General features: G+C 41.5%; 1 protein-coding gene across 2 annotated transcripts in view; it reads left to right on the top strand.

Moving 5' to 3' along the window:
• Positions 1-27362, top strand: part of LOC116388753 (seizure protein 6 homolog) — an 84415-nt gene that overhangs the window by 40307 nt on the left and 16746 nt on the right. For both annotated transcript variants that reach the window (XM_031856903.1, XM_031856902.1), the window contains exons 2-7: positions 4769-5509; positions 5975-6096; positions 17288-17480; positions 25492-25677; positions 26476-26644; positions 27177-27343. In XM_031856903.1, coding sequence (XP_031712763.1) covers positions 4769-5509; positions 5975-6096; positions 17288-17480; positions 25492-25677; positions 26476-26644; positions 27177-27343 — 1578 coding nt within the window. The remainder of the gene's footprint in view (positions 1-4768; positions 5510-5974; positions 6097-17287; positions 17481-25491; positions 25678-26475; positions 26645-27176; positions 27344-27362) is intronic.

Below are 27362 nucleotides of genomic sequence, written 5' to 3'. Positions count from 1 at the left end.
GAGGTGTAATACAGTTACACGCATAACCTCTGGAGTGTGCATCTACTTTTAGCTGTTGAATCTGCAGTAAATTAAGTTTAACTGAGGTATGCGCTATATTATATTTCACACCATGCTATGTCTGCTGTCACTTGCACTCAGCCCATAGCAACACATTATTGACCAGTAGTTGTAGAGCAAAGCACAACTTTCACACACGTTAGCATCTCTTCGTGATTGTAATCACTGCCTGTGACTTGATCCAACTTGCTGGTGTGTGAAGGTTTAAACATGATACACATTCTGTGGACCTGACAGAGCCCATCAAGATCACTTTGTTCTTACAGTGGCCTGGTTTTGCCAGCATATTACAGTACCTCTATACTTGATTGGAGTCCTTCAAGCACAGTAAATTTAAATCGGCTGGCTGTACAGGGTGTGATTTTCTAAGTATGGATGGAAACGGGTGAGAACAGGACCTGCCTGTGTTTCAAATTTCTACCGTTGCCAGATCCGGAGATCTTTTTTTTTTGGTCAATTTGACAGTAATACAAGGTTGGATAACAACTCAAATACGTATAATTTCAGTGTTTGCATTACATTATAGTTTATTGCTACCCAAAGGTTTGAGAACGTAAAGTTGAGTTTGTGTGTGCTTGTGCCAGCGGACTTATCTTGAAGGTATGAATTAACTCCACTGTAAAACAAAATTAACCTGGCCCACTAGCTGTTTTGCAGCCTGTATTGAAAAGGAGGCAGAGCATTCTTGGTGAATATATTGGCAGTCTCCAATAAACAGTTGTTTGGTTTGTCATTGTCAAGTGTTTAGGTAATGGAAAGGTAATTCCCTGCCTGTTTCAAAATGTTGTTCACCGTTTCCATTTATACAGTTACCAATATCTTTGAATTGCACAGACCTGAACAAAAGGTGCGATACAAATGGGGTTTGATTGATCGACTGATTGTCATGTTCAGAATCGAGTAAGGGAGGCACCGGAGTTGGCCAATCAGATTCGACCAGGGGGTGATGCTACTCCCGGTGCAGCCCCTGGCAAGAGGCTATGTTTTGTAAATGCTTTATAAAATGTTGTCTTTAGTCTCCTTATGTTGTGCAAATTTACATTTTGAAATGTGATTGGCGTGCTCTACAACTGTGCTATGCGTTTTCCCAGTCTACTTGCATTTTAAGATGGCATGCTTATGTTGTTGTAACGTTTGAAATTTCCACAATTTAGTCTTTATCCTATCGTGCATCCGGCAGGTTTGTCAGCAGCTCAGATGTAAAACATTTCACATCATTTACAGAAAAGATTAAAAAGGTTATCAAAGACTACCCTATGTGTGTAAATATGACAAAACCTCTTTATATTTGCAACTAATGAATGCAACAAAAAAAAGACTAACTGGTTCTTTCCTGTTGTATTTATTGATTTACATTTGTAATTCAGTCTTCTGCTCTATTCTGTGAAACCTCACCTGTAAACAGCCAATTAAGGCTCAGCAATGACAAGAGTTTGGTAGCAGCACTGGCTCCTCTGTAATCACCACAGTGAGGTCTCCAACCTGTACACATTGATCCCGTATTGATCCGTGTATGAGAAACTCTGGTTCAACCCAGTTCTCTGTTCTCACTCTCCACTTCCACTCAATATTCTGACTGAAGGGAGGCAACTGGATGGTCAACAGCTGACTAGCACAGATAGAGAGAGAGAGACAAAGAGACAAAGATAAGAAAATAAAAAGATAGGCCAGTTGCCAGTTCGGTGCAGCAATAACAATGATCTTGTCAAAAGCACAACTTCCCAGCTTCACGATACAGTATTTTTGAGATTCCTCTCTACTTTGCAACTACGAGGAGCGGGGGCAGCCTTATAAACTTCAATCATTGATGAAGACCTCCCTTTACACTGTTTATTCTCGCCGGTTGTGAGACATGTCAAATATGCTTACTTTGCCTTTATAGAGCAGCTTTTGCTGCTCTTGTAGTGACAGAATAAGGCTACAAGGAAATGTTCCTCCTCCATCTTAGAACATCAAAAGGTCTTTGAATTGCTTCTGTCGCCAAGAAAGATAAATGTTGTGTTGTCGCGTCTACCAAACCCATGTGTCAATTCTGTCAGCCTGGGAGAGGCTTTGTAACAAAATTGTTTACTCTTCCTCTTGAATAGCCCGATCAAACTTTTACTAGTGTGCTGGATTGTGGTAAAACTGCTCTGCATCAGCAAAATGTTACAGTGGCTTAACACTACTTTTGTTATGAGCAAAGCAGAGCCTCTCCTGTGGCGCACTTCATTTTTTTTTTACATTAATTCCGGCACCATTTAAAAATGTAAATGTACGTTTCCCGTAATGAGGGCTCCAATAGAATCAATGCAAACAAGTCGGTTTTCCATAGTGAACGTTTGCCTGAAAAGCAACTGGCGCTGGTGATCAATAAACCCAAATGAGCCTGTCAATTGGAGAACATGCAAGCTTTACAATCTAATCAGATGTTAAGAACTGATCACAAACAACAATAGACAATTGACTGGATGTGAAACTCACCACGGAAAGCATTAAAGAATACATTACATTCTTTCACCGCTGTATTTTACTTGACATCTGAAATGTGCACAAACATCGTATAACCATTCAACTTTCTTTTGATGTGCAACATTCATCCTCTCGGAGCGTCGTAGCTGACACAAATGCTCACCATGACGATATCCCACGCTTTTGCTGCCTGTGTCAACAGCATCCTTTCATCTACGAGCATGAAAAGTGTGCTGGCAGCTTTTTTGCCTCATTTAAGACGAACGGATTCAAGCTGATTAAGGTGTCAAAGCAGATGGCATTGTTTCATGTACACATAAGAGGATTATATGAACTTCCCCAGCCTTTTTTTGATATCATTCTTATATCATGCAAAAAAAACAACAACACACACATGGTATTGTTTTATGTGTGGATGCAATTAGATGGAGAAGGAGAAAAATGCCAGAGTGAAAGAAAGAATTCAGAGTCGGGTGTGGCATTTTTAGTCAGCTCCTCTCACCGTCCTTAAAAGATGTTGATTGCTGTATTCCTACATCTGTCTTCCCAAGATAGAAACACACACCTTACAAAGAGACAGTCAGCACTAACATTTCAAAACAATGAAAAAAAACTAGCAGCCAGCTGGAGAACATTTGATCATTTCAGGATTGCTGTCCTGTCAAAGCCACTAAGGAACTAAGACATTTGTCTTTCTGATGTTTACACTGCCTGGAGGATGTGCAGTGGTGGGAACCATCCATTCATTAGGATTTGTACAAACAACCGATGTGAGGAAATGTAGCAGATAATGGAGTAGATATGGCAAGTTTGGACTCAGTGTGCAATCTGTAAGGAAAAATGCACACTCGTATGTTTTTATCTAAAGCCATCACCCAAAGAGTACAGGTAGGCTGTAGTAATCACATAGCTTTCCACATTCTGTAGAGTAGCCAGTAGGTTGATCGCTTGGCGAGTTATAGTTGATTAATGTATGTAAACTTGGTACCGAACAGTGGTTACATAACCCTATGAATGAGCCACAACTTAACCATGAGCAGACGTCGTGCGCTCCGATTACCAATAGCGCTACGCCCCTGGCACTCAGCTATTTGGCTGGCAGCCGACGCGTATGGAGAGCTGATCAGCAAAGTGACATGCACTCTCGTTGCGTCTCCATGTTTTATAGGGCCAGACCAACCAATCAGACAATGGCATTTTTATGATTGGTTGAATTGACAAGGACAAAATAAAACACTTTATTTTTGGTGTGACAAGAGGATACTTGGGACATTGCCCATGCCTGGAACGGGCCACAGATTAAACAATTATCAAATGCATGCATCCATCTGTGGTTGGTGAGATAACCTCTAAATGCGTTGTGCTTCTTTAACTGAAATTCAGTCATTGTCAGAAGGGCAACTTGTGCCGGCAAAATGTCTTCTGTGACTCGCAATAATGTGTCGTGTGCTTTTTTATTCTGTGGAACTTTTAACAATGCCTGCTCTGTTTGAGTGGTTTGTGTGAGGTTGAAAAAAAAGGAAGAGAATAAGAGTACAGTACTAGCCTACAGAAGAATGCCTTAGAAAAATATGTGCTTTTTAAAATCTTTTTATCTTACAAGCAACCAGACTATTTCTGCTTAGTGTCTCTCCGCTCTGAGATTCCACCGGCTGCGGGGTGTGATTGTGGAATTTGCCTTTGATTATAAACTGGCTTTCTGCGAGCCCCTACTCACCACTGTCAGTATTCATGGTCCGCATCTTAAAATCTGAATTAGAGAATGTTCTTTCATGAAATGTGGCGTGTCAAGCACAAAAATATTTTTCAACACTGAAGATGCACTTGAAAATACGCCGTATGTGTTCTTACATAGGATACTATACAATCATATCATGCATGCTGTACCTTACTTGGAGTGACCTACATATGTCAACCCATTGGACTGGTGTGCTATTACTTAAGCTTCTGTAAAGGATAGTAAAAGGGATTACTGTGCTGCTGCCCCTCCCCCCAAAGACACACACAAGCACACTAGATAATGAACCGATTTAAATAGCAATAAAATGTGTGTGTGGAAGAATTATACAAGAGGACAGCCTCTCACCTCATTAGGAATAATTTTGGTAGATTATAGGCTGGCAGTCTTGATGATTCTATAATGAACCTGTCAAAAAGATGTACTGCTCTTGTGCACTGTATGTTGCTTTTGTAGCTCACTGGCCTGGAATATTGTATTTAATACAACCATATTTTCTTTTTTTCCTTTTACTCTTAGCGCCAAAGGAAAACAACGGCATCAGTAAGAGGACACTGGACCCAGACAAGGACTCGTCAACACAGGACACGGAGAGCGAAGTCCACTCCGTCACCACCGTCTCACCAATGAACATCCCCAACCACCAGCCTGTCCTCAAGGGCCTGCTGCTTCATGAGCACCTACTTTCAAGGGATTTCCAGGGGGACCAACACTTTTTTAAGAGGGATGGCTCTGTGGCTGCATATTCCACCATGCCAGGCTCTGTGTCTACCTCAGATGCAAGGGACCCTGTCACTCAGCTGGTGCCCCACGAGGATGCCCCAGCCTTTTCAGACATTGCCACCACTGCCACTGTGGCTGCCACCTCCCCACTGACCACATTTTCTCCCACAACACCAAGGCCGCCCATATCTGGTCCTCAAAAGAAGTCCTCTAAGACAAGGGGGGCAGACAAGGTCGAGCCAACAACAGACTCCCTCACCACTCAAGTGACACCAAATCATAGAGGCTCAGTCAGCGAAAACCCAGTGGCGTCTTTATCATCGCATAGAAGTCGGCCTCAAATTTGGAGTGCGCCTCCAATAGAAGCGACCCTGGCCCCCTCCTCAAAGCGGATGGAGGAAGGAGAAGCGAAGGAAACAGCGCTGAAAAAGAAAACCAGCCCCGATCATCCCCTCCCCAACCTAACTTCCAGAGAGGAAGGTGCCAACACGACGTCCACAACTGTAATCACCACCATCACCACCATGCAAACAGCAGGTAGGCATGTTCATGTTTCCTTTGACTTTCAAAGATGACATTCAAATGACTTTATTAAATAAATAGCAGCCGCATCCAAACAACTTTTGCCCTGATGGAAATTCTAAATTGAGAGTACTTCCTCCCCCAAAGATTAACCTCATCCGTCCCAGAAGGCAATACAATTAAGCATCAGGTCATCAACATCGCCAGTGTTCATTTCGCATGCTGCACACCACTATTCATCTCTCCAGTGGGGATAACAGAATCGCTCATGTGTCAGAAACAATCTGATTTTCCCTGATGTGTCCTGCCTGTCCTTTCCAGTGGCCACAGAGGGCTGACGGGCCCAGATGAATAGTGTCGGGGAGGAAATCTGCAGAGATAGTTAGAGGGTTATGTGGCCACAGTGACACAGGTGTGCTGTCAGTGAGATCAGTGGTCCGGGAAAAAGGGAATCACTTGTCTTTTTACTGTCTCCCACAGAGCCATGCAGCCTGAATTTCACTGACCCTGAGGGCAACATCGAAATCCTGCAGCAGCTTGAGTCTGGAGCGGAGTGTAACTACCTGGTTACGGTCTACCTGGGATATGGCATTGAGGTTCAGGTCAGTGCTAATGGCTCACTGTGATGTTGTCCCTGATGAGCAATTTTAAAACTATCCATTCAACTTCTGATAAAGTTCTAAATTGCATCTTTAAACCAACTTAATAGATTGTTTTAGGCACTGTAAAACAGTAACTAGTTACTCTCCTTTCCACTGGTTTTAGTCTACACCAGTAAGGAATAACCGGACTCTTGCTCTGATATGTTCACTAGCTATTTGCTAGTTTCCATTTCATGCAGTGCAGTTAGGGTACAGTTGGTTTATCAGATATTTTTCACAAAAAAAATAGTAAGAGCAGTGATACTTGACCAAAACAGTAACGTTGCAGACCATAAAAGAAAATAACAATGAGCTGAAAGATGCCATAAACTCAGTAGAGCTGAGAGGAACTGCAGAATCAGGTGTCTGAAAGTAAAATAAGAAAAGGTTCAAACAGTCAAGAGCATTTTGGTTTAGTGCCAGCTGTTACAGTATCCGCTGGTCTTGTGTGGGTTGACGGAGATAGACAGGCAACAAATTGCTGGGGTGAGTGGGTAGATGGGGGCACAAATGATTGGGTCTGTCTCAGGTTGAAATGCTTGCTTGGTAAGTCTTTTCACAAAAAGGTTATAAAAATTAACTGTCAGTGCTTTCGTTCCCTGGCATTTGCAATTTCTCAATTTCTCATTTACCACCGGGGACTTTTAAATGTGTGAGCTTTGTCTTGCTGCCTCTGGAGGGCTAAGATAAGTCTTGACAGAGTATATGTGTTTGTATTGGTTTTTCTCTGAAAGCTTCCTCTGGGTAAAGCAAGTAAATCTTAAACCACATAGGTACGTGCACACTTACCTGCACATGTTCATGCACACACACACACATACTTGCATTTCATCACATTTGATATGTCAGATCTCAACTTGCACGTCCTCTCCAGTGAATAAAAACAGCAAGGGACGGGAACTTATAGACATTTTATCCTCACACATCTATTGTACCAACAAACAGCAGGGAGCCATGTGTTTCAGTACCACCATGGGGGCCACAGTCTCCCTCCCTCCTACAGCTGAACTGATAGCGATCTAACGGCAAACTACACACACAACTGCTTAGCACGACTGATGAGAATGACGAGCCATGGTCTCTTTGTTCCTTCCTAGCGAATGAAGATGGAAAGGGAGAAATTTAAGTGAAGTATGTGTCATACCGTCTCATCAGCATTGAGTGAAGCTTCTCTGCCTGGAGGCTATCCAGGTCCCAAGGTTTTAAAGGAATAGAGGAGATCAGAAATTAGACTTGCAGATGAGCAGCGTGCACAGAAAATGTTATGCAAGCAGGACAGTTTTTACACAGGGATGACTTTTAGTTATCAACAATTCAGAACCTCCACACTCACCTGCTGCAGAAAGAGATGGACACTCATGTAGCTGTAGTCTCATTGGATTTGCCCGTTTGATAGGACTGATCCGACATAGGTGCACACACACGTATGTAGATATACACAGATAAAACAGGATTTTAGTTTTATTTTTGACTTTGCAATATTGATTATTGCACGAGCAAGAAAAAGTGACATCTTTTTAAAATTGTGTGTATAGACACGTGACTGCAGTGTCGTAATCGTAAAGATAATGTGACTAACAACAGATTGACTGAGCAGCATGCAATGCAATATTGTTTTTCGGAATGGCAAACAGCAGAACACATGCCAAATAGATTAATGAAACAGCTTAGACCAATGCTCTGTCCCTTCACTGTGAGAGTCCTATACTTCCAGTTGTGTTTCATGCATGTCATTTCAGACACTAATCCTTTAAATCATACTATCCAATAAGAAAAGAGAGAAGAAATGAACTGTTGATGAAGCGAATAAACTGATTGCTTCCACTTTTCTGATAAGCTTGTATGTCGATCTCTGGAGGGATCACAGACTCTCCTCTGCCAATTCTCTGGTGGGATCATGGCCAGTTTGCCGATTTTTGGCAATAGATTTAGTAGAAACAGAAATATACGTCTTAGAATTCACTTTGGTTCTGATATCATTTAACATGTTGAGCACTATGCATTAGGAGACTTAGGAGGGATATTTTGGTTGAGGTGCACACTCTTGTTTTGGCTGCCTGCCTCTGCTGTGGTAGGGAGTCATTATAGCTGACATACCAGCAGTTTGCAAGGGCAAAGGAAGGAAATTTGTTGGAGGGAAACTCTGAAGGACAGATGAGGTGACTGTGTGATAAATATTTATATTGATGTATGGTTCAGTAAAATATAATATAGGCACTCAGAGAACCCTCTGATTTCCATCAGGAATCACATTGGTGGGGAATAAATAAGCAAGATGAGACCTTTTCGGTGCTTAGTCAATACTCCTTTCAGCAGTCTGGCATCTTGCAGGAGAGGGAGGATGAAAAATGTATCAGGAGAATTTACTGCCCTCAGCCTGACTCTACAACCCCTCTGCCACAGCTAACAGCAGATAATGCATTGCTCCATCTGGTGATTCTGGACACATTACAATTTATTTGCAGAATAACTGCACAAATATGAGGAGGCTGATGCAACACCAACTTTCAGCCCCAGAGATAAAGTAAAACACAAATAATTATTTATTTAAAAGGCATTGCACTTTAGTGTGCATTGCACATTAGTAAAGTTAACATGTCAAAAATGTGCAGGATGTTTGAATAGGTGGGGTGCAAATTATATAATGTTAATTGTTAAGACATAGATTTTTTTGTCTGACATTCTGAGCTATGATATCAAATTTAGCAAAGATGAATAACGTTGAAGTGGAGCGGGTAACTGTAATATGGGCTCAGTTTTGCCCTTATACTGTCGGGAGGTTTTTCAATATAAATATAAATAATAAAATATAAATAATCAATCTACCACCCACTTGAGTATATAAAGTGTCTAGACCAACTTGACCTTTTTTATTTCATGGACAGGTCAAAAGAGCTGTGTCACACATGTGAAAATAGTTTATTTATCCATTTTGTTTGCTAGTGAAATGTCGATATCTTAAGCACATCTTATTCCTGTCCTCTATATCCATCTACGCAGTCACTTTGCAATAAGATTTTAGTTGAGGACAGATGGAGGTTTTCCAGAACTGGGCTGAGGTATTAAAGTACTTAAAATCTGTTTTGGAGCTTTTTTCATTTGATCAAGTAAATCCGATGGGTTGGCTAGCTATCAGCTCTTTCCAGGCCATCTGTCCCACTCCGATTTCTCCGTCTCCTCAGCTCACTGATCTACCTGCCTGGGTCTCAAGGAGTTACTACCTGAGGTTCTGCACAGGTTGTCCCAGCTCTGTTTCATGGTGGCCACATCCCTGCACTCTCGCTGAAGGGAAAATGTATTGTGTTGGGGAGGACTGAGAGTGGTTGATACATTTCAGGGGTTTACGAGTGCAGACTTGGCCAATTTCTCCCGTTGCCACAAAGGCTGATTGGGGGAGTGTTTCCATTTTCTCACAGGTTTAAAAGGAGCATCATTCAAAAAGATGATGAGGGAGGATTTTGAGGTCAATACTGTATAACTCATTTTTTTCGCTCTTCTCCATCCCTCTCCCAATTCTTTCAAACTTTTTTCCATTTCCACCCTGCTCGCATTTATCAGTTTCTCTATCTGTCCAGTTCCTCTACTCCGTCTCAATCAGTTTCAGCTCTGGTGGTGAACCATGGGGATGAATTAAACAGGACACCGCAACACATTTAAATCACTCTAGCTTGACTTGCTATGTGATTATTTTTCAAATCAATACATTTTATTCAAGCGTCTTGATTATGTTAGTTTAAACAGCAAGTGACCACCAAGTGAAAGAGAACACAACGTTTTCTTCGTTTGTTTCTTTAATTGAAGCTTATAAATATCAAACAAATGCCTCCAGTCTAAGTGGCGAAAATTATAGCTTCCAAGTTTTTCATCCTCAAATGAGTAAATATTGTTTCAGAAGTTTCCAAGCGAGACAAAATAAAAACTTAAGAACCGAACATCTAATGAGCTCAAGGCCGCATGTGCTAATGAGTTAGGAGGGGATAAAGCACGGTCGAGGTGGATCGCCAGTGAAATGCCCCTTCAAGGATTGAGATGTTACCGTGCATGCCAAGTGTTTATAGCAAACGCCGACTTCAGGGTTAACGATTGGTATTTGATACTGCTTCTGTGACTACGCTCCTCTGACTCCAATCAATAGCCATGTTAATAAGCAGCAGAAATACTTGACACACAGCCTCCTTTCTGTGCTGGGTGAATTGCTGTATTGATCCTGGCAGTCCCATTTTAATTCCAGTATTTCTTACAAAAGAAGAGAATGCTCATGGCATTGACCCTGGCCGAGTCTGACGTGTGTGTGTGTGTGTGCGTGTGTGTGTGTGGGGGTGGGGGGGATTACATTTGTTTATTTGTTTTGTTGGTGTCTAGTGACCGCCAGTGCTCTCATCAAATGAAAGGGCCACAATAAAGTGTTATGGGATTTCCACCGAGGGCAAGTCTTGACACTTTTGTAAAAAAACGTTTCCCCTTTAAAATAGCACTACAATGATGCCTCTAATCCTCCCTCCTCGCATCTTAAACGTTGTATTAACGCACACGTTTTGGCCATTCTCTGACTCCCCAGCAGCACAAACCGACGCAACACGTGACAGATGTGTCGCAGAGAAACTGAGCCTGACTGAGTAATGGAGGCCAAGACGGGCTCGCTGCCTTTAATCAACTTGAGATGAGGCAGAGGGAAGCCTTCATCATGTTGTGCCTTGGGGGAGTAAAGGAGGACATAAAGAAGGCCAGTTTGATCTTGATGAGCTTTTTAGGGTGCCGGGGCTTTTCTGAGATGAGTTTTCATGGGGCCTAGTCATCCCGGGAGGAATCCTTTCAGGTGACACTAATTGCTCCTCCACCCAGCTAGCTGTCAAAAGAGAGAAAACTCTGTCTGCCAGAAAACTACGTTCTCTCCAAATCTCTGTGTCATGATGAAGCACGCTTGAAAATATGTAGGGTAATTAGCAATGCATGAATTTAAATCTATGCAAAAAATGCACACTGCAGCAAATAAACGGAGATTAAGGCCAGTGAGGCTGATTTATCAGAGAGCAAGAGTCTCATCTTATGAGCGTGTTTCTAATGCCGAGGGGCTTCACGTCTACTTTACTGTCAGCTTCTGGAGGGAACATGCTAATATTTGAGAGGACGTTCACTATATGGTGGAGGCGTTACAGGATCTCAGTAAATTAATTGTTATACGTTAATGTCTTATAATGAGACTGCAATGTCAATACATTTCCTCCCAGATGATTGTTTTTGACATCACAATACATCTCCAGTGAAAATGAAAGTTATACTTTCCACGTCCACCAGGGTCAGCATTGCGTACATTTCATCAGAGGGTGTACACATACTGTAGGCTCGGTGCAGCCGTCTGTCTACCACCAATTTGTTTTGACCATGCGGACTTGCCTCAGTGGCCACTACGCTACAAGCAGTAACGTGCTGCGCATGTGGAATGTGTCCTCTAAGCCGACAGTATAAACAGAACTACTACGCAGAACTACACAACACGGTGTCAAGCAGCTGTCAGTGTTTGATTCCGATTGAGAGTATAATCACGGGCCGTGGTTTGCAGGTTTTTTCTGGCGACTGGGTTGCCAAATGTGACATAAGTGACAATGAGCAAGCTAGTATTGTAGTCAACCACCAGCTTTGTCACATTCTCATTAACATTGAGCTTTCGCTGATTGGTAAGGATCCATTGTTTTAGACAGCGGGGCAAACAGGAAATGGCCTTGGCTGTTGTTTTTATAGAGGTGAATGTTCAATTAAGATAACGTTTTCCATATAATGAACACTGGAGGAGTTGTTGTTTTTGTATTAATTCATCAGGAGATACACAAAAACACCAACTGGTGGTGTACTAAGATTATTCAAATGTGAGCGTTAGATACGGGGCGATGAGGTAGGTAGTCTACCAGTGTGCTCCCCAGCATCAGCAATAGTAATGATGACACTGCAGCTGGTAAGTCCAATGGCTGTTGATTTATTGCACCCAGCAGCAGGGTCATTTAATTTCCATGTATAGGGAGATTATTTTGATTACACACTGCTCATTTCTGCATCAGCAATGGCTCCTGTGAGTCGGTATAAATGTTCATTGCGGAGCACCACCAGATGTTTTCAACATTAAATTATCAGTGAGATCCCGCCTCTGTGGACAGTTAACTCATATGTGTGCTTACGGATGAATTAATAAAAGATTGAATAAAGATTACATGCCATCTGTAAAAAGGCAAATTTGTTTGACAGATTGTTTATTTCAAAAGCACCAACAGAACTTTTTCTTGCCCTTTATTTTCTTGTTTTCTTTTAGACACAGATTTTTTGGCTGGGCCGCAGCAAAGCAAGGCCAGCCCTGTAAACATTAAAGTCTGTCACCGAGTCCCCGTGTGAGTGATGAAGTTACTGAGTAATGAAGTTACACCATTGGCTGTTACAGCTTTGGTGTTCCCCCATTATTTCTCCAAATTTACTTAAAAGCAATTGCCAGTGTTTCCGCTGAACGCAGGTTCGCACACGATCAGTTATCTGATCCACTTCCTCAATACATACAAGGTTGTTGTTGCTGCGCAATCCTATATTTGAAGGGTTTGATGCATAGTCTTTGTTATGAGGTCTGGATACTGCTCTGTCCTGTGCTCATACGGCAGCCCACTGCAGGATAATTGGGACCACTAAAGAAAATTGCAGATGAACGTCAAGTTTCCATGAATTCACATTTTAGATGCAGCACCAAAGACTATCCTCTTAACAATTTAGCCACACAGTCCATATAGGCTACCAGGTTTCCATCCAGTCTTGTTAGTTTATCTCTTATGTGGAGTGTTAGATACCAGCAATGACTCTATAGTAACAGATTAAAAACTATGCCAGCCTTCTTTCTGTTTGGATGTGATAAGATGCATCTTCAGCTCTGCTCACTCACATAGTTTAACACTGCAGCACCCTGGAAGCTCATTGTGTTCGACAAAGATTCTGATGAAAACACAGAGATCGAGGTATTGACTGAAGCTAATATTGTTCTCCTTTGAAACCTTTATTCTGGAGATCTGTTGCATTCTGAGTGCAGTTGTGGCCGTGCAAGGTGGTCTGTTCATTACAATGGGGTGATTGAAAAGACAGTGGCTAGAGGAGAGAGATGACCCTCTCTCCTCTAGTCCTCTCATTTTGATTTTACTCAGGAAATATTTTACTGGAACAGTTGGAGGGAGAAAAGAAACGCTGGAGGGTGAACGACTGAGATTTGAAAGAGCACTTGGAGGACAGTCTTACATTCTGTGCATTGTTAAGAGCTTTCCTTTAATAACCTGGATTAAAAAAACAAAAACAGACATCCTCTGTTCTCTCAATACAATCCTCAAAATGGAGCAGCACAATGTTTAGATGGCATCCTCTGATAATGTTTCTGGTGCAGGAGTGTGCTTGGTCAGCCAAATCCCCGGTCCCACAAATGTGTCTGCTGAGGCAGAGATTCCAACTAGGGGTTACAATAAGCCTGTTCTCATTACAGTTCAGAGGAACATGCATGCCACACACACACACACACACACACACAAAGAGTGAGACAGTGAGAAAGAAGTCCCCCCGGGCATTTGGCTCTAGCGCTGGTGAAGATAAGGTAGTGTGATGTCTCCTGACATGGCCAATGATTCATAATTGAGGCAGGACAGCTGTTGCTGGCTGCACTGACAGGTCCCAGGGTGGATGACAGATGATAGGGCCCTCTGGGGCTATCAGTCCAACTGCTCCCTGTTCACTATCTGCTCACCTGTCCTTCATGAGCATCCCTGGTGTATGTATACCAGGAGGTCACGGTCCTACAATCTGTTTGACCTCACTGGATATGATTTTAAGTTGATGCGATATCAGTGTACGCACAAACAATTAATACCAACAACAAAATTGTCAAAAAATGATCTTTTAAATCACTAAGAGAGCAACTACTTGCACATAAACATGAAACATCCTCTTCATTGAAAACAAAGAAGGGAAGGAAGATCCAAGGTGCTTAATAGAGAACATTTTTAATGAAATTGAATTTAAATGAAAACAAATAGATACAGACAAAATAAAACCTGTAATCTATTGTAATAATATTAATGATTAAGGGGACTCAGACACCATCAGATGTAAGATTAAATATTCAGTCTTTGTCATGATAGGACAAAGTGAGTAAATTGTAATTAAGATGTATCCTTTCTAATCTCAATGGGTGTTCCGATGTCCGGGGACATTATCTGCAAAGGCCTCATCCTTGATTACTCGCTGAGGCTAGGAATCCCATCCATTGATCGAACGCAACACCAAGGCATGCAAGGAGTCAGGGAATCACAGACTGTATGTATGTGAGGCAAATCAATTTAATACTTTCAAACTCAGCAGTACAATCGACAATCAATGCAGAACAGAGAGCAAACATGAGTTGGCTCTTGGAGGAGTGATGTGGTTATACGTTTTGATGCCAGTTATAATATAAGCAATGAGTCAGTGGAGGAAGCTCTGACAGATACCAACATAAAATACATGACAGCAGTTCAGGCAGTAAAACATTTACAACTTTTTATCAGTAGGAGACAGTCATTTAAAAAAAAAAAAAAAAATTACGATTGGACAAAAATAACACTGTTTTTAGCAATCTGCTCAACATGTTTTGACAGGCAGCCCAGTTTGTAGTTGGTATGGCTGGTAGATATTGCTTGTCTAATTAGCTCAGACTTGTCATTACATTTTACAACAATTCCATTTTGTGAAATGTTGGGAATACCATCCTTTGATGGAAGGCGACAAGATTGATTCTAGACTTCGATCACCAGCAGGCGGGGGGGGGGGGGGGATAAGAGGTTTTCCACCATTTTCACAGAGGGCTATAACAAGAGGGACATTTGATTTCCAGCCCGATTTTTTTCTTTTTTTGAGAGATGCTTGACTGAAATATTTATGAACCGTGGTGGAACATCAGCCATCTCTCATTGTGTCACCAGCTTTACACAATGGCGGAGGCCACAGAAACATATTACTGAATAATTAAAGAAATAATAGGCTCTAATCTTTTAACTTTCTGAATCCCCAGTAAATACAACTTGACTAGAAGAAAACAAATATTCATTCTTGTTTAAAGTAACAAAGTACAACCTTTTCCTTTTAGCTATATTCTACAAGACTGCAATGCAAACAATCAATCACGGATATCATTTTAGTTGAGACTCCATTGTTGTCTAAATTTGTCAATCGTGTTTAACGCGTAGTTAGCAAAATTATCTTCGGCATCATCTCGTTCCTTGAATATAAGAGTATACATGTTACATCGAAAGAGAAAGAATGTATTGTACTGTGGGGTGAACTATGAAATTATAAAATGAGCAAGTAGCTGAAGTAACCCGATTTTCCCAACAGCCAAGCTCTCCATATCAACTCAGAGACACAAAGGCAGAAGTGGGGGAAAAAAGAACTGAGCCAAAGGCTTTGTCATTGCCGTTGCCCTTGAGAAACAGGGATTCTAAAAGCATGTGGCATTTCTTTATTACTCACTCTGACACGATTGTTTAAAGCTCCTGCAACAATTTTTATATTAAAAACACACAGAGGTGATTCTGTAACACACACACACACACACCTACACACACACATATCTGCTATTTTGATCTAGTGTTTGCGCTCCGTGTTTTCAGTTGGTCTGAAAACCTCCAGAGTGTTTAATTCTGGTTGTGATAAAAATCAAATCAATCAAAGCGGCTGACCTCATGGATCATTCAGGAAGAAGTCACCTCTAAGCTCACTCTCAGAGTGTCCATTAGCCTCTCTGCGCTCATTGTCAGCTCTACTTCGACTGAGTGACAGTTAGCCAACCTGGCCAAATTCATTTCGCTGCCGCCATCGTGCGACGTGCTCATCCTGACCACTGTCTCAGCTTTTCCAGGCTGTTGCACTAACACTGCTGCACACATATTACCTCAGGGACATCGGCCTATGGAGGGCAACCTTTTTTCTGCCTCATGGCAGACCTGAGCCCACTACCCATGACAGCTTTAGCTTTCGAAACATGTTGTGATTCTCACTTAGAGCTTGAAGTAGATGGTTGAATTAGCTTTTATGGTGGACTTGTCATTTTTGGATCTTGTTTGCAACATGGTTTAAAATTGGGCTCTGAGCAGTGATATTTTGTATTCATATTTTTTTATCTCCTCTTTTTTATTAGTACCGGCCAATGCACAAAACATTTAGCTGAATTGAATAAGCTTGAATGGAGAATTTCAAATGATTTGAACTTGATTTAAATTGATTCAAACCTGAATTGGCTTTAATAAGTCTGTTAAAACAGATATGCAAACAGAAATGAAGACTTTTTGCCTTCTCTGTGCACCTTGGAAGTAGGTGAAGTCAGTAATCCCTCTTCTGCAAACACAAGTGAAAGTCTTTTTTTCTTTTTTTTTATTTTACGGAATAATGACCATGACCTGCTGTTGGATTAGCATGCCTCTTTTATAGTTCTGCTGGGGAATGAATCAAGATGTTGCTCCAAAAATGTGTCAGTGCTTCATTATCCAGACAGTTTAACTACATGCAATCCTCCCGAGGTTCCTTCACCAGATTTAGCTGCAGATGCTGTTCAAACCTGTTAAAGACATAAAGCACGGCTGTCAGAGTGGCTTACAGACACAAGGCAAACACTGAAAGAGGATGAGTCAATCATGCAACAAACCATGAGTGGAATGACCCAGACAGATTCAAGAATTATTCAAAAAAAGGTGTCTATAACCCGGGCGCAGGTTAACGAAGAAATGACTAAATCAAACAGACCCCCGTGCGACTGTGTTTGTAGACAACTGAGCAAAGTAACGCAGCAGGTGACCCATTTTTCAGAGCAACATCATTAGACTGAACTTGGCTTTAAATGGAAACACAACAGCGGGGGATGCTGAATTAAGATCCCATCTGGTGTGAACTGAGACCTCATAAGTCAACACTTAGCATGCAATTTGATTTTCTGTGTTGGAGTTAAAAGTTTATGAATCTATTGTTTTTTTTTCCAGAGTGGATGGAAATAAATGTGCTTCAAATACAATGCCCTGTGTTACTCTACAAAGACCCTTTGCAGTGAGATGCACAGACGTGCAGCAATGAAGGCTGGTGTGTAATCATTTGTTATGGTCTCTTTTTTCTTTAGGTGCTAAATGTGAGTGCTTTGGAGGGGGAGCAGGTGACAGTGGAGGACACGGGTGGCCGGGAACCCTTCATCCTTGCCAATGAGTCAGTCTTAATGAGGGGCCTCGTACTGCGCAGCTGGAGCAATCAGATCTCCATCCGATTTCGTAGTGACCAACAGCACAACTCCGGATTTGTCCTGCTGCATTACCAAGGTGAGCCAGTACCATAGCTATGTTGTCACTTTATTCAAGCTGTGTCCAACTACATACTGATCAGCTTAGCCCTGCTCACAATGGATTCACATTAACTATGCGTCATATTGGGAAAACAGCTCTCAGTCAGTATTATTTCGCAGTACTTGTTGCATTTGGTCGTACCACTTTTGATCAATGACCCATGGATGTGTACTGGCTTTTCCAATACTTATCAGTCAGAATTCTATGGCATGAGGGAGGATAGCTTGCCATTGGAATTAACACATTCAATAGTTTTGTGAATGAATTTAATTTCATTGGGCTTTGCAGAGATTAAAACCAGAGAGACAGAGCGTCACTCTAAAAACCACTGGAGGGAAAAACAATCAGCACCACAATTTGCTACCAAGGGCTGAAAGCTGCCTGTAGCTAGTAAAAAAACTTTGGATTTCATCATGCAAAAGGATTATTTTAGCACCTTACACCAGGGGTGCAGTTGACCTAAATTGATAATGATTAAAATGATGAAGTTAGCCATCAGCAAGCTACTGTAGTTAGCTAAGGCACTTGCGTACTGCATAGCTTTCTGATTTATCCACATCATACCACATGATGCATACTGTCAAAATAGTTTCAGCTCAACTTGCAGAAATATAGTTAGCCTAAAACTGACATTTGGACAAAATGCTTGCTGTACAGGTGGATCCCCTCAGTTTCCCCATTCTTCCTGCCGATGCCTCACGTCTCAGTGCCTGTATCCTCCGTCTTTTGGTTCGGCAGCTTCTAACTTAGTTTGGGTTTCTTTACCCTGTCGGTAGTGTCTCCCACCACAGAGCAGCTTTAATGCATTTGCTAGCACTTTCACGCATTACAAAGTCAATGGAGAGTGATGAATTGTTGTCCTCCGGTGTGGGTGGGACTTAATTGCGCTCTGTCTCTGTGCAGAATGAATTATTAAATGTGATCAAATAGTAACTACATAAGAGGGTTACGTCGGCCACAAAACCTGTCAGCAGATAGTTATTGTATGTTGTCGGTGAATATGATGGCCCATAAATTCCTCCCTTTCTCTCGCTTATTTTGTGCGCGACATTGATCTTCCATGTCCGCAACAATGTCTGTTTATCTTAGCAATCACACAAAGTGGCCAGCAATTACATGCCCCATCGATTTGAGTTGATGGTGGAAGCTGGTGGACAAAACATTCATTCCACCACATTACTGTGGCACTTTCATCAGCTGGAAAATGAAAGCGCCCATCAAAACGGTGGCGCTGACGTGAGATAAATCAGCCCGTCGCTGTTTGATGTGTGAATATTGCGGTGTGTGGTCAGGCTGAATGACGACAGCGAGGGGGTCAGCGCAGATCATACAGGGTTCTGCATTGATGGGGACAGATTGTGACAAACAGTTGAATTTCAGTATAAATCCTATACAGTAGTGTGGTACAATATTTTCCAGGATATTGTGTGCCGTCCACACCAGTCATGTGTTTGTTAATCAGTTAAATAAAATATATAATGATCAAAGCTGAAATCATCTATAGGCTACCCTGGATTGCATTTTAGTGAAACTGAGGACGACCGGAGTGGAGATTTATTTTGTTTTTTATGATGAATATAGTCAAAGTATTGCATATGATTTCAAATGTTTGCCCCTGGAATGCCAGCCCTCAAAAACACACTCCATTAAAAACACAGCGGGTGAAACGCAGAGTTACAAAACGAATTAGAAGATGCACATGTCAAACATGTCTAAATTGCTGTACTAAATGTATTGCATGCAACTAATTTGCTGTTCTATTTTCTTGTAATTTAAATAAATCTTGGATGATAAAAAGTGGTCAGGACATCCATAAGTAAAAGCCAGAAAATGGTAATACCTGCACCTTGATACAGAAAGGCCAGGGAGTCATTTGTTGTCCAGGTTCTTTGTGTTCTATATCATAACCCCTCTGTGATTTCAACTAGGATAAGACTCGTACATGGACAATCATGTGCATGCAAACCGACACCAATTGACAGTTGACCATATCAAGAAATGAAGCTTGCGTTTCATTAAATGATTGGACTTTGAAAGGATCAATTCTCTCAGGGGATGTCTGGCTTAGGGCACCAACATACTCCTCTCAATATTTTATTTCAAAATAACTTAACTTTGATACAAAGAGAGCTTCATCTTAACATAAACCTTTTAATTGTTATATTTTGTCAGGGTGACAACAGGTGACATATTATTTAGACAAAAGTGCAACAGGAAATATACAAGCATATCATACGACGCGTTAAACAGAATATGGTACAGATTTATAGTAGTTTTTGTTTGTGCGAGTATTTTAAGTGTATACTATGCAGGTATGTCAAGGAAGAGAAGGAGAGAGAAAAATAAATAAATAAGTAAATTAATCAATTAATAGAAAGAGGTTCACTAGTCCCTAAGGACGCATGAAGTCAACTTAACACAGCACCTCTAAATAATTTCAGATAGATCCTGTTGTGTCTGGTGCTACTGTATTCCTCACCACTTAATGATATCAATTCTTATGACCCTATAAAACCGTTTATAACACTTTCTCACAGACATATTTCTGTATTGTAATTGTTGCAATAGTGGCATATAAAAACCCTGCACTCAGATGTGTGGCGGTAGTCTTCCTCCAATAAACCCCTCTGCTTTGGAATTTCGATGGGACAAATTTAGTTACTCTGATGAGAAAAAATGCCGTGATCCGATTTCTAGAAGAAGAGGAGACATATTGGAGGGGAAAAAGATATTTCAATTTGTGTTCCTCTCCTTGATTAGCAGAGTTTCACCTTGTCCTTTTATAATGGGCTTTGAGAAATGTGATTGGACAAGCGTGAAGAAGGAGACAGAACTGTGGAGAGATGGATCTCGGCTCAGGGTAATTAATATCTGCTACAGCGCTGGCTTTGCCTGCGATGACAGACTGATGGATGCTTCTATAACATCAGCAGTGAGCCCGACACTTGGAACATGATTATAGGCGTGTTTTACCATTTAGATGTATAGAGTGAGACGTAGGGGTGTGGGACATGAGGAGAACATCTTCATCTTTATCTTTTCCCTTAATACACACGCATATACATGTGTCCTCCTATACATGGAACACATTCCGTTTTATTTTGCAGGAAATGATATTCTTGCACTGCATTAGACAAATTACATTCTTACTACATTTGTAGTAAGAATTAATTGCAATTTAAAAATTTTACATACACGATACTTCTTCCTAAAGTGTTAGCACCCGAATGAGCACACTAAATAAATTCAGAACATGGAAAATAAATCACTGCCATTCTTGCGAAAGCATAACGATGGGTTAATTAGAGTGCTGGCATGCAAAAGTATTCTTTGGCAACAAGAAGAATTCTACCAGTAAATGCTATATTTTGAATTTTTGACACAAAAGGGTTCAAGTAATCCAGTCATTTATTTAAAAAAGGTTTGTTTTTATATGCATGAGCATTGTGGATACTATTACATGTAACTCTGCATATGCAAATTTAATTCATTCACCACAACCTCTTTGTTTTTTAGTTTTTGAAATGATTGCCATCATATTTGACCTCCGGACATCTACAGGGGAGCTTGAATTGTCAATTCAGGATTTTAGTATATAGATAATAATAATCGATGGCATTGCCAATGCTTTACAGGAATTATCGGCCAGAGGACTTCTACCACTGGCAGTGATGCACCAATTTGCCACAACTTCTCAGTAGCATTGATGAGATGCCTCTGGTCCAAAGTTATATCTCTTTAAAAGCCTTTATTGAGTAAATGACCATTAAAATCGAGTTTTTAACCCAACCATATAAATACCAATAGACCATATCACGGCAGAACTATGCCGTCTGGCTTTCTACAACTGAATCACTTTCCCAGAGACAACACTATCGATCTTTCTGTAAAAGGTAATGCTTTGGGGCACAGCCAGGACATGAGGCTTAGATACAGTGAGTCACACTCTCCCACAAGTCACCTGCTAATTGCAGGACTGCGACATAAAAACAACAACAAGTACTGACTAGAGATGACTACTCGTCAGCACAGGATTTTTTCTCCTCGGAAACGTTTTACTCTCGAAATGTTCATGTAATACATTGAGGATAATATTCTCCAAATACACTGTCATTAAATATAACAATCGACACTGCATTCATTGTTTGTGTTTGGTTTTCTGTCACCCTGTTTCATTATCTCCTGGCCTCACCTTGCCAAGTTTTATGTCATTCCAGCTCTCTACCTTAGGGGATTCAGGGGACACGTGAAATATAACATTATTAGGCCGAAATTGAAAAGCATTTTATTTGTCTGCCTAAATGCGGTGGATAACTGAGTTTCACTGGCTTCCTCACCTCATCCATTGTGCCCTAGTCAACCATATTTGTCCATTATTGGTTGAGGAGTAGCATTCCCGATTGGCAAATGAAAATTGTTCATGCAGCAGAATAAGGCTCATTAATGGGAGGAGTGTGTGAGTGAATGCAGGAGTCGCACCAATTGTTTACTTCCTTTAAATGATTTCCTGTGCAACGTTCGACTGAGGGCTGAAGAAACCGTAACCAATTATTGAATCTTAAGTACAGATTCAGGGTTCCATATTTGTTGACAAAAAAAATACTTGAATTGCAGAAAGGTGAGAAAGGGCAGGAAGCAATCTCGACAGAAATACTTTATATTCAAAGAAGCCAGGACAAATCCATCGCTCATGCACAGATAAGAGGGGGAGAAAGAAAGAGACCACGACAGGATGTGTTCCTCTTGAACTCTTGTGAATAAGCACTGAGAAATGACAAAAAAATAAAAGGGAAAAAAAACCACAAAAAACATTTAACTCATGTTCAGATGCCTGATGATTATGTATTGGTTACGACAAGCTACACATAAAAAACTACTTCCTAACTCCAAACTGTGCCATTTAAATCCCAGAGGCTTTAAGACAGTTTTTTCCTGGTTCTTTTTCTTTCATAGACACTACTTTAAAACAATATTAAAGTAGAGACCATCCAGCGATGGGATCAAACCAGCTTCGACGACACATAAGACAGCGGAATAAAGTGAGGGGGCCAATGGCCTCCTCCCCACTACTTCCGGCGCCCTTGCTCTGACCACACCCATCTTCGAACTTGACATTTCATTTTAATCTCAACTACACACCCGTGAAGCTACAGTAGGTGTCTCCAGGACCACATTTTTACCATGATGACACACACACACACACACACACACACTGGGGAAAACAATACCAGCTTTGCTGTTGTGGCAAGTACTTATAAAAGATGTTTGTCAGACGGCGTTTGTCAGTAATGTCTCCTTATTTTTTACCTGTGATGCCTTCCTTCATCTAAAACCGTGTAATTTTGAGAGAAACATGGGAACGCAGTGGGGTGATGGATTGTTTCCACCACAAAGTTTTTCCACCAGCATTGTATCATTTTTCAATCGCAAATACTGGCTTTTAAAACAGTTCTCGTGATTCAGAAAACATACTCTCTTTGCTGAAATTTGATCAGAATTGCTAGTCCACACAGTGAAACTGAAAGGTTTACATGCATATCACCATTTTGACCATTTCCTCCCCTCGACAAGGAAACAATAACTAAAGACGCATCTGTTTCCCGTGGTCCTACAGTACCATCAGCTAATCTACCTGGCTGTCTGCGCCGTGGATCTATTATTTGTAATGGCAAAACAATCAGACTTTATGGCCCAGCACCACATATCCTGGAATGGGGGCTGCACGAATTTTAATACTTCAGGAATTGGCTCCACATTTTTTTTTGCCTCCGGCTCTCCCGCTGCATGCTCAATAGGGATGTAAATGCTGCTATGATAATGGCAATAACTAGGTTCATTGGAGCTAGTGATAAACTATGAATTGAATGGATGACCCAAGGGCAGAGTACCTCGTCCCTGTGGCTCACTGATTCAGTGCAAAAGAAAGGCCTGTTTCATTATGGTGGTAAGCAGTGGCTTGTGTGAAAGAATAAGCGGTAGTCGGTAGATTAAAAACACAGTAGATGGGGGGGCAGCTTTGCAAGCCTTTATGGCCATTATGCATTTAGGGCAGTTTTCCCTTGAGTTGAAGTTCAAAGGTTGATAGAATAACATGATTGAATACCCAGTCGAGCATCAAGGTAACGCTAGCAACATCGCTAAAGAGTTGTTTTTTGGACATCTTTGAATGACAATGAATGAAAAGCCCTTCACATTCACTTTTGATTTCCTTAGTAAACATAACGGTAATAGGATGTTGCCATTTCTACTTCTTTGATTCATGCCACTGTCTATTGCAGTGATATAGTTCTGTGATGTTCAATCAAGTAAAACAATAGCTGGATGTAAACAGAAACAGGTAACACCTAAACTAAATTTCTATAGACGGGCTTACCCCAAACAACCCTTCAACTATTAAGCTGTAAATTGCTGTAGTCCATGTCTTCATTCTGTAAACAACATTAATCATATTAACATAAGTAGATTAAGGTGTTTACACTGCATAGCCCTTGCCCGATTATAATCATAATTGCTTTTAAGACTGCAAGTACATTTTCAGCGCAGACGGGTCTTTCGCAATGCCCTTTTGCTTATTGTTTTCTCCTTCTAGTATTAGCTCCTATTAAATGCTTTGCATACACTCCATTAAGCTGCAACACGACATTGCATCTTGCAAAGTTTGAGTAAAGTTGCGGCTTTTAAAAGCTTTCTGTAATTTTGACGGTGCACAATCACATTGCGATTGTAGCACAAGCCAAAATGGGTCCAATTAGTTTGCTTGTTTTGTTATTCACACATCGGCAGAAGTTTAAAAGTTTTAGTCTGGTCATTAAAGTACCTACACTAATGAGGTAGAACAGTGCTGCCGTTAGACAGGAAGAGAAGGCTGTTTAATAGCTTCCATTACAGACTTGGTTAGCTCACTCCATTATCCATGCGAACTCCATCCCATCCTACACCATTTATTCAAAAACAAGGACAGGACAACAATGCAAAGCAAGACCAGGAACATTGATCTTACCCCGCTGGAATCACGACTCTTTGACAATCACCGCGGAGGCAATTCCTCCTCCAGCGATCACATTACAGCCCTATGATGTTCAACTGATGAGGAACATTTCCATTTGTCAAAGTATTTGCAGTGGCCCTACACCGCGCCACACAGTGATGTTAATTACTGTAGTGCTGCAAACATGTCTCTGCACATTTGCATACCGCATGAACTGGTAAACTGCAATTCATTTAGAGCTGGGGGTGTTTATAGACAAAGTTGATGGTTGGTGTGTGTGTGTGTGAGAGTGTGAGGGAGCGAGTGAGAGAGAGACACGGGAATGCTTATTAGAATGGAAAAACTATTTGTCTTTTTCCCCATTTATATCTAAATGCGTATGGGTGCTCAGTGGTGTTTTGGAGGGAAGACAACGTGGTCAACAATGCAACACAACAGCAGGGGTTATACAGTACACAATGCAGGACACAGAGGATTATGTTGTGGAGCCAGTTAACATTGTTGGCAGTTTGTTTTGGCCAGAATTGGAGTTTTGTGCAGAATGAAACACTGTCATTTTTTACATTGAAAATCTCCCTCAGGCCTCGGGGACGCTGGTAGAATATTTAAAATTTGGGAGAAAAGTCAGACCAAGCAGGTCTCTGGATGAAGTGTTTCATCATCAGATCATACATGGAGTTATTTCCACTTCCAGAGCTTGGACATTTTAAGAAACTAGTTTGTGGACTCCTTTCTCTGTGAGGTCTTGTGCATAACTAGTTACACATCGGACAAACCACAACACTGGCACAACCAAATTAGCATATCTATCCTCCTCCATAGTAAGTCACTGAATATTCATTCAAATAGTGCTCATAATGCATTTCCGTTTCGAGGATGTTAAGGCCCGTTACAGGCCACAGCGATGCCAAAAATAACATGAAAACATTTACTCACTGCATTTATTATTAAACTGTGTCCTTTGCACTTTTTTCATGTTGGACTTTCTTTCCTCTCCAGCCTTTGTGCTGAGCTGTGCATTCCCCAAAGAGCCTGCTGGTGGAGAAGTTTCCGTGACACACCTCCACCCCGGCGGAGAAGCCGACTTTCGCTGTTTCACTGGCTACAAGCTGCAAGGCCCCAAAATGCTCGCCTGTCGCAATGCAACTACGCCTTACTGGAGTGGAAAGGAGCCCCGATGTGTGGGTAAGAGAAACAGGTTTTTTTTTTGCCAGACAAGAAGTAGGTCATTAACACTAGAAGCAGTTCAGGGCATCGAGGTAGCCCCTCACTAAACTGCAACAAAAAAAACAAGTCCACAATGTAATTAGGCAAAAATAATAACTTTCATTAAATGCATTTATCCAAATGTCTTCTAAGATAAATCAAAATTTTTCAGAATCCAACAGAAGCAATCTCTACATTTAAAATATGCAAATACAATTAAACTTAAACTTGTGAGATATATTGTGAGCATTCCTCTCCTTAGCTTTCCTCTCAGGTGATTTTGATTAACGGGAGCTTTCACCAGGTTGTCTCCCATCGAGTCAGTTAGTTGCACTCCGAGACCAAATGAGTGTGTTTGCATGTGATTAGCAGCGCGGGGAGCTATTCTTTGGAGACGGGGCAAAAACAAGGCCATTGGACCCGGCTGCCTTAATTAGATCTGCGCTGCATGACTGTCCTTCTCCTGCTGGTAGAGGCTCATCTGCCAGTTCCAACCTTTCTCTGTGCCTGCCTGCAGCTGCTCTGGACCGATAGTGTTACTGCTGCGGTTTTTCGCCTTTCTTTACATCCATATGTCCATCACACACTCTTAGACCCAGGTGAGCCCCCTAGTGTAGTCCGGCCACAATCCACTGGACTTTGACGCAATCTACGCTCAGACAGGGACTTTACTGCAAACCCCCTCCTACCATGGTTGGTGTCATTACCTTTCTCATATTGTCCAACACTCCAACTCTTTGTCTCCTTCCTCTTTTCTCTCACGGTCTTCTCATGCAGCATCCTGTGGGGGAATGATAAAAAATGCCACCTATGGTCGTATCGTCTCTCCTGGTTTCCCTGGCAACTACAGCAACAATTTGACGTGCCACTGGGTCCTGGAGGCCCCTGAAGGCCACCAGCTCCACATTCACTTTGAGAAGGTGGCTCTGGCAGAGGATGATGACAGGTGGTGTATGCACACTGCAAAAAATAAAAAAATAAATCAATAGCACCTTTGAGAGATTGTGTACAAAGCGAATGTTGTGTATGTCTTCAGGTAATGGCACCGAGCTTCAAACTAATTTTCTGAATAACAGTATGCCTGTGGATAGAGGCTATAAATAGCCAAAATCTTTAGGGAGTGACAGATGAATTTGAAGGGACCTTTTATCATTATAATCCTTTAACAGTGTTCCATCAAGCGAAGGAATTGGAGGGACTGCAGAGGGTAGTGACTGGTAGGAAACAGCAATTGCATTACATTTTTCTCCAGCGACTACTGATCCACATGGCTATCGTCACACATGGCCATTCACCTCATTACCGAGTGGTGGAGAATGTTATCACAAAGTTATTACAGCCACAACTGGAACAGCGAGCAGCTCCCGGATAGCTTGGAACTTCGTTTTTAATGCTTCTCTTACCTTTCAAGGCTCACTTACGTCTATTTTAAACTCTCTTCCTCCTGTATGTGTGTGTGTGTGTGTGTTTTCTTGTAGGCTGCTGATTAAGAATGGCAACAACATAGACTCTCCCCCTGTGTACGACTCCTATGAGGTTGAGTATTTGCCCAATGAGGGTGTGCTCAGTACTGGACGTTACCTGTTTATAGAGTTCACCACAGATGGGACAATGACCTCCACCGGTGCAGCAATCAGATACGAAGGCAGGTTTGATCATGCAGC

Source organism: Anarrhichthys ocellatus, unplaced genomic scaffold (genome assembly GCF_004355925.1).
Source record: "Anarrhichthys ocellatus isolate YVR2014 unplaced genomic scaffold, GSC_Weel_1.0 scaffold18, whole genome shotgun sequence".
NCBI lineage: Eukaryota > Metazoa > Chordata > Actinopteri > Perciformes > Anarhichadidae > Anarrhichthys > Anarrhichthys ocellatus.
This window is presented reverse-complemented; position numbering and strand designations above follow the sequence as displayed.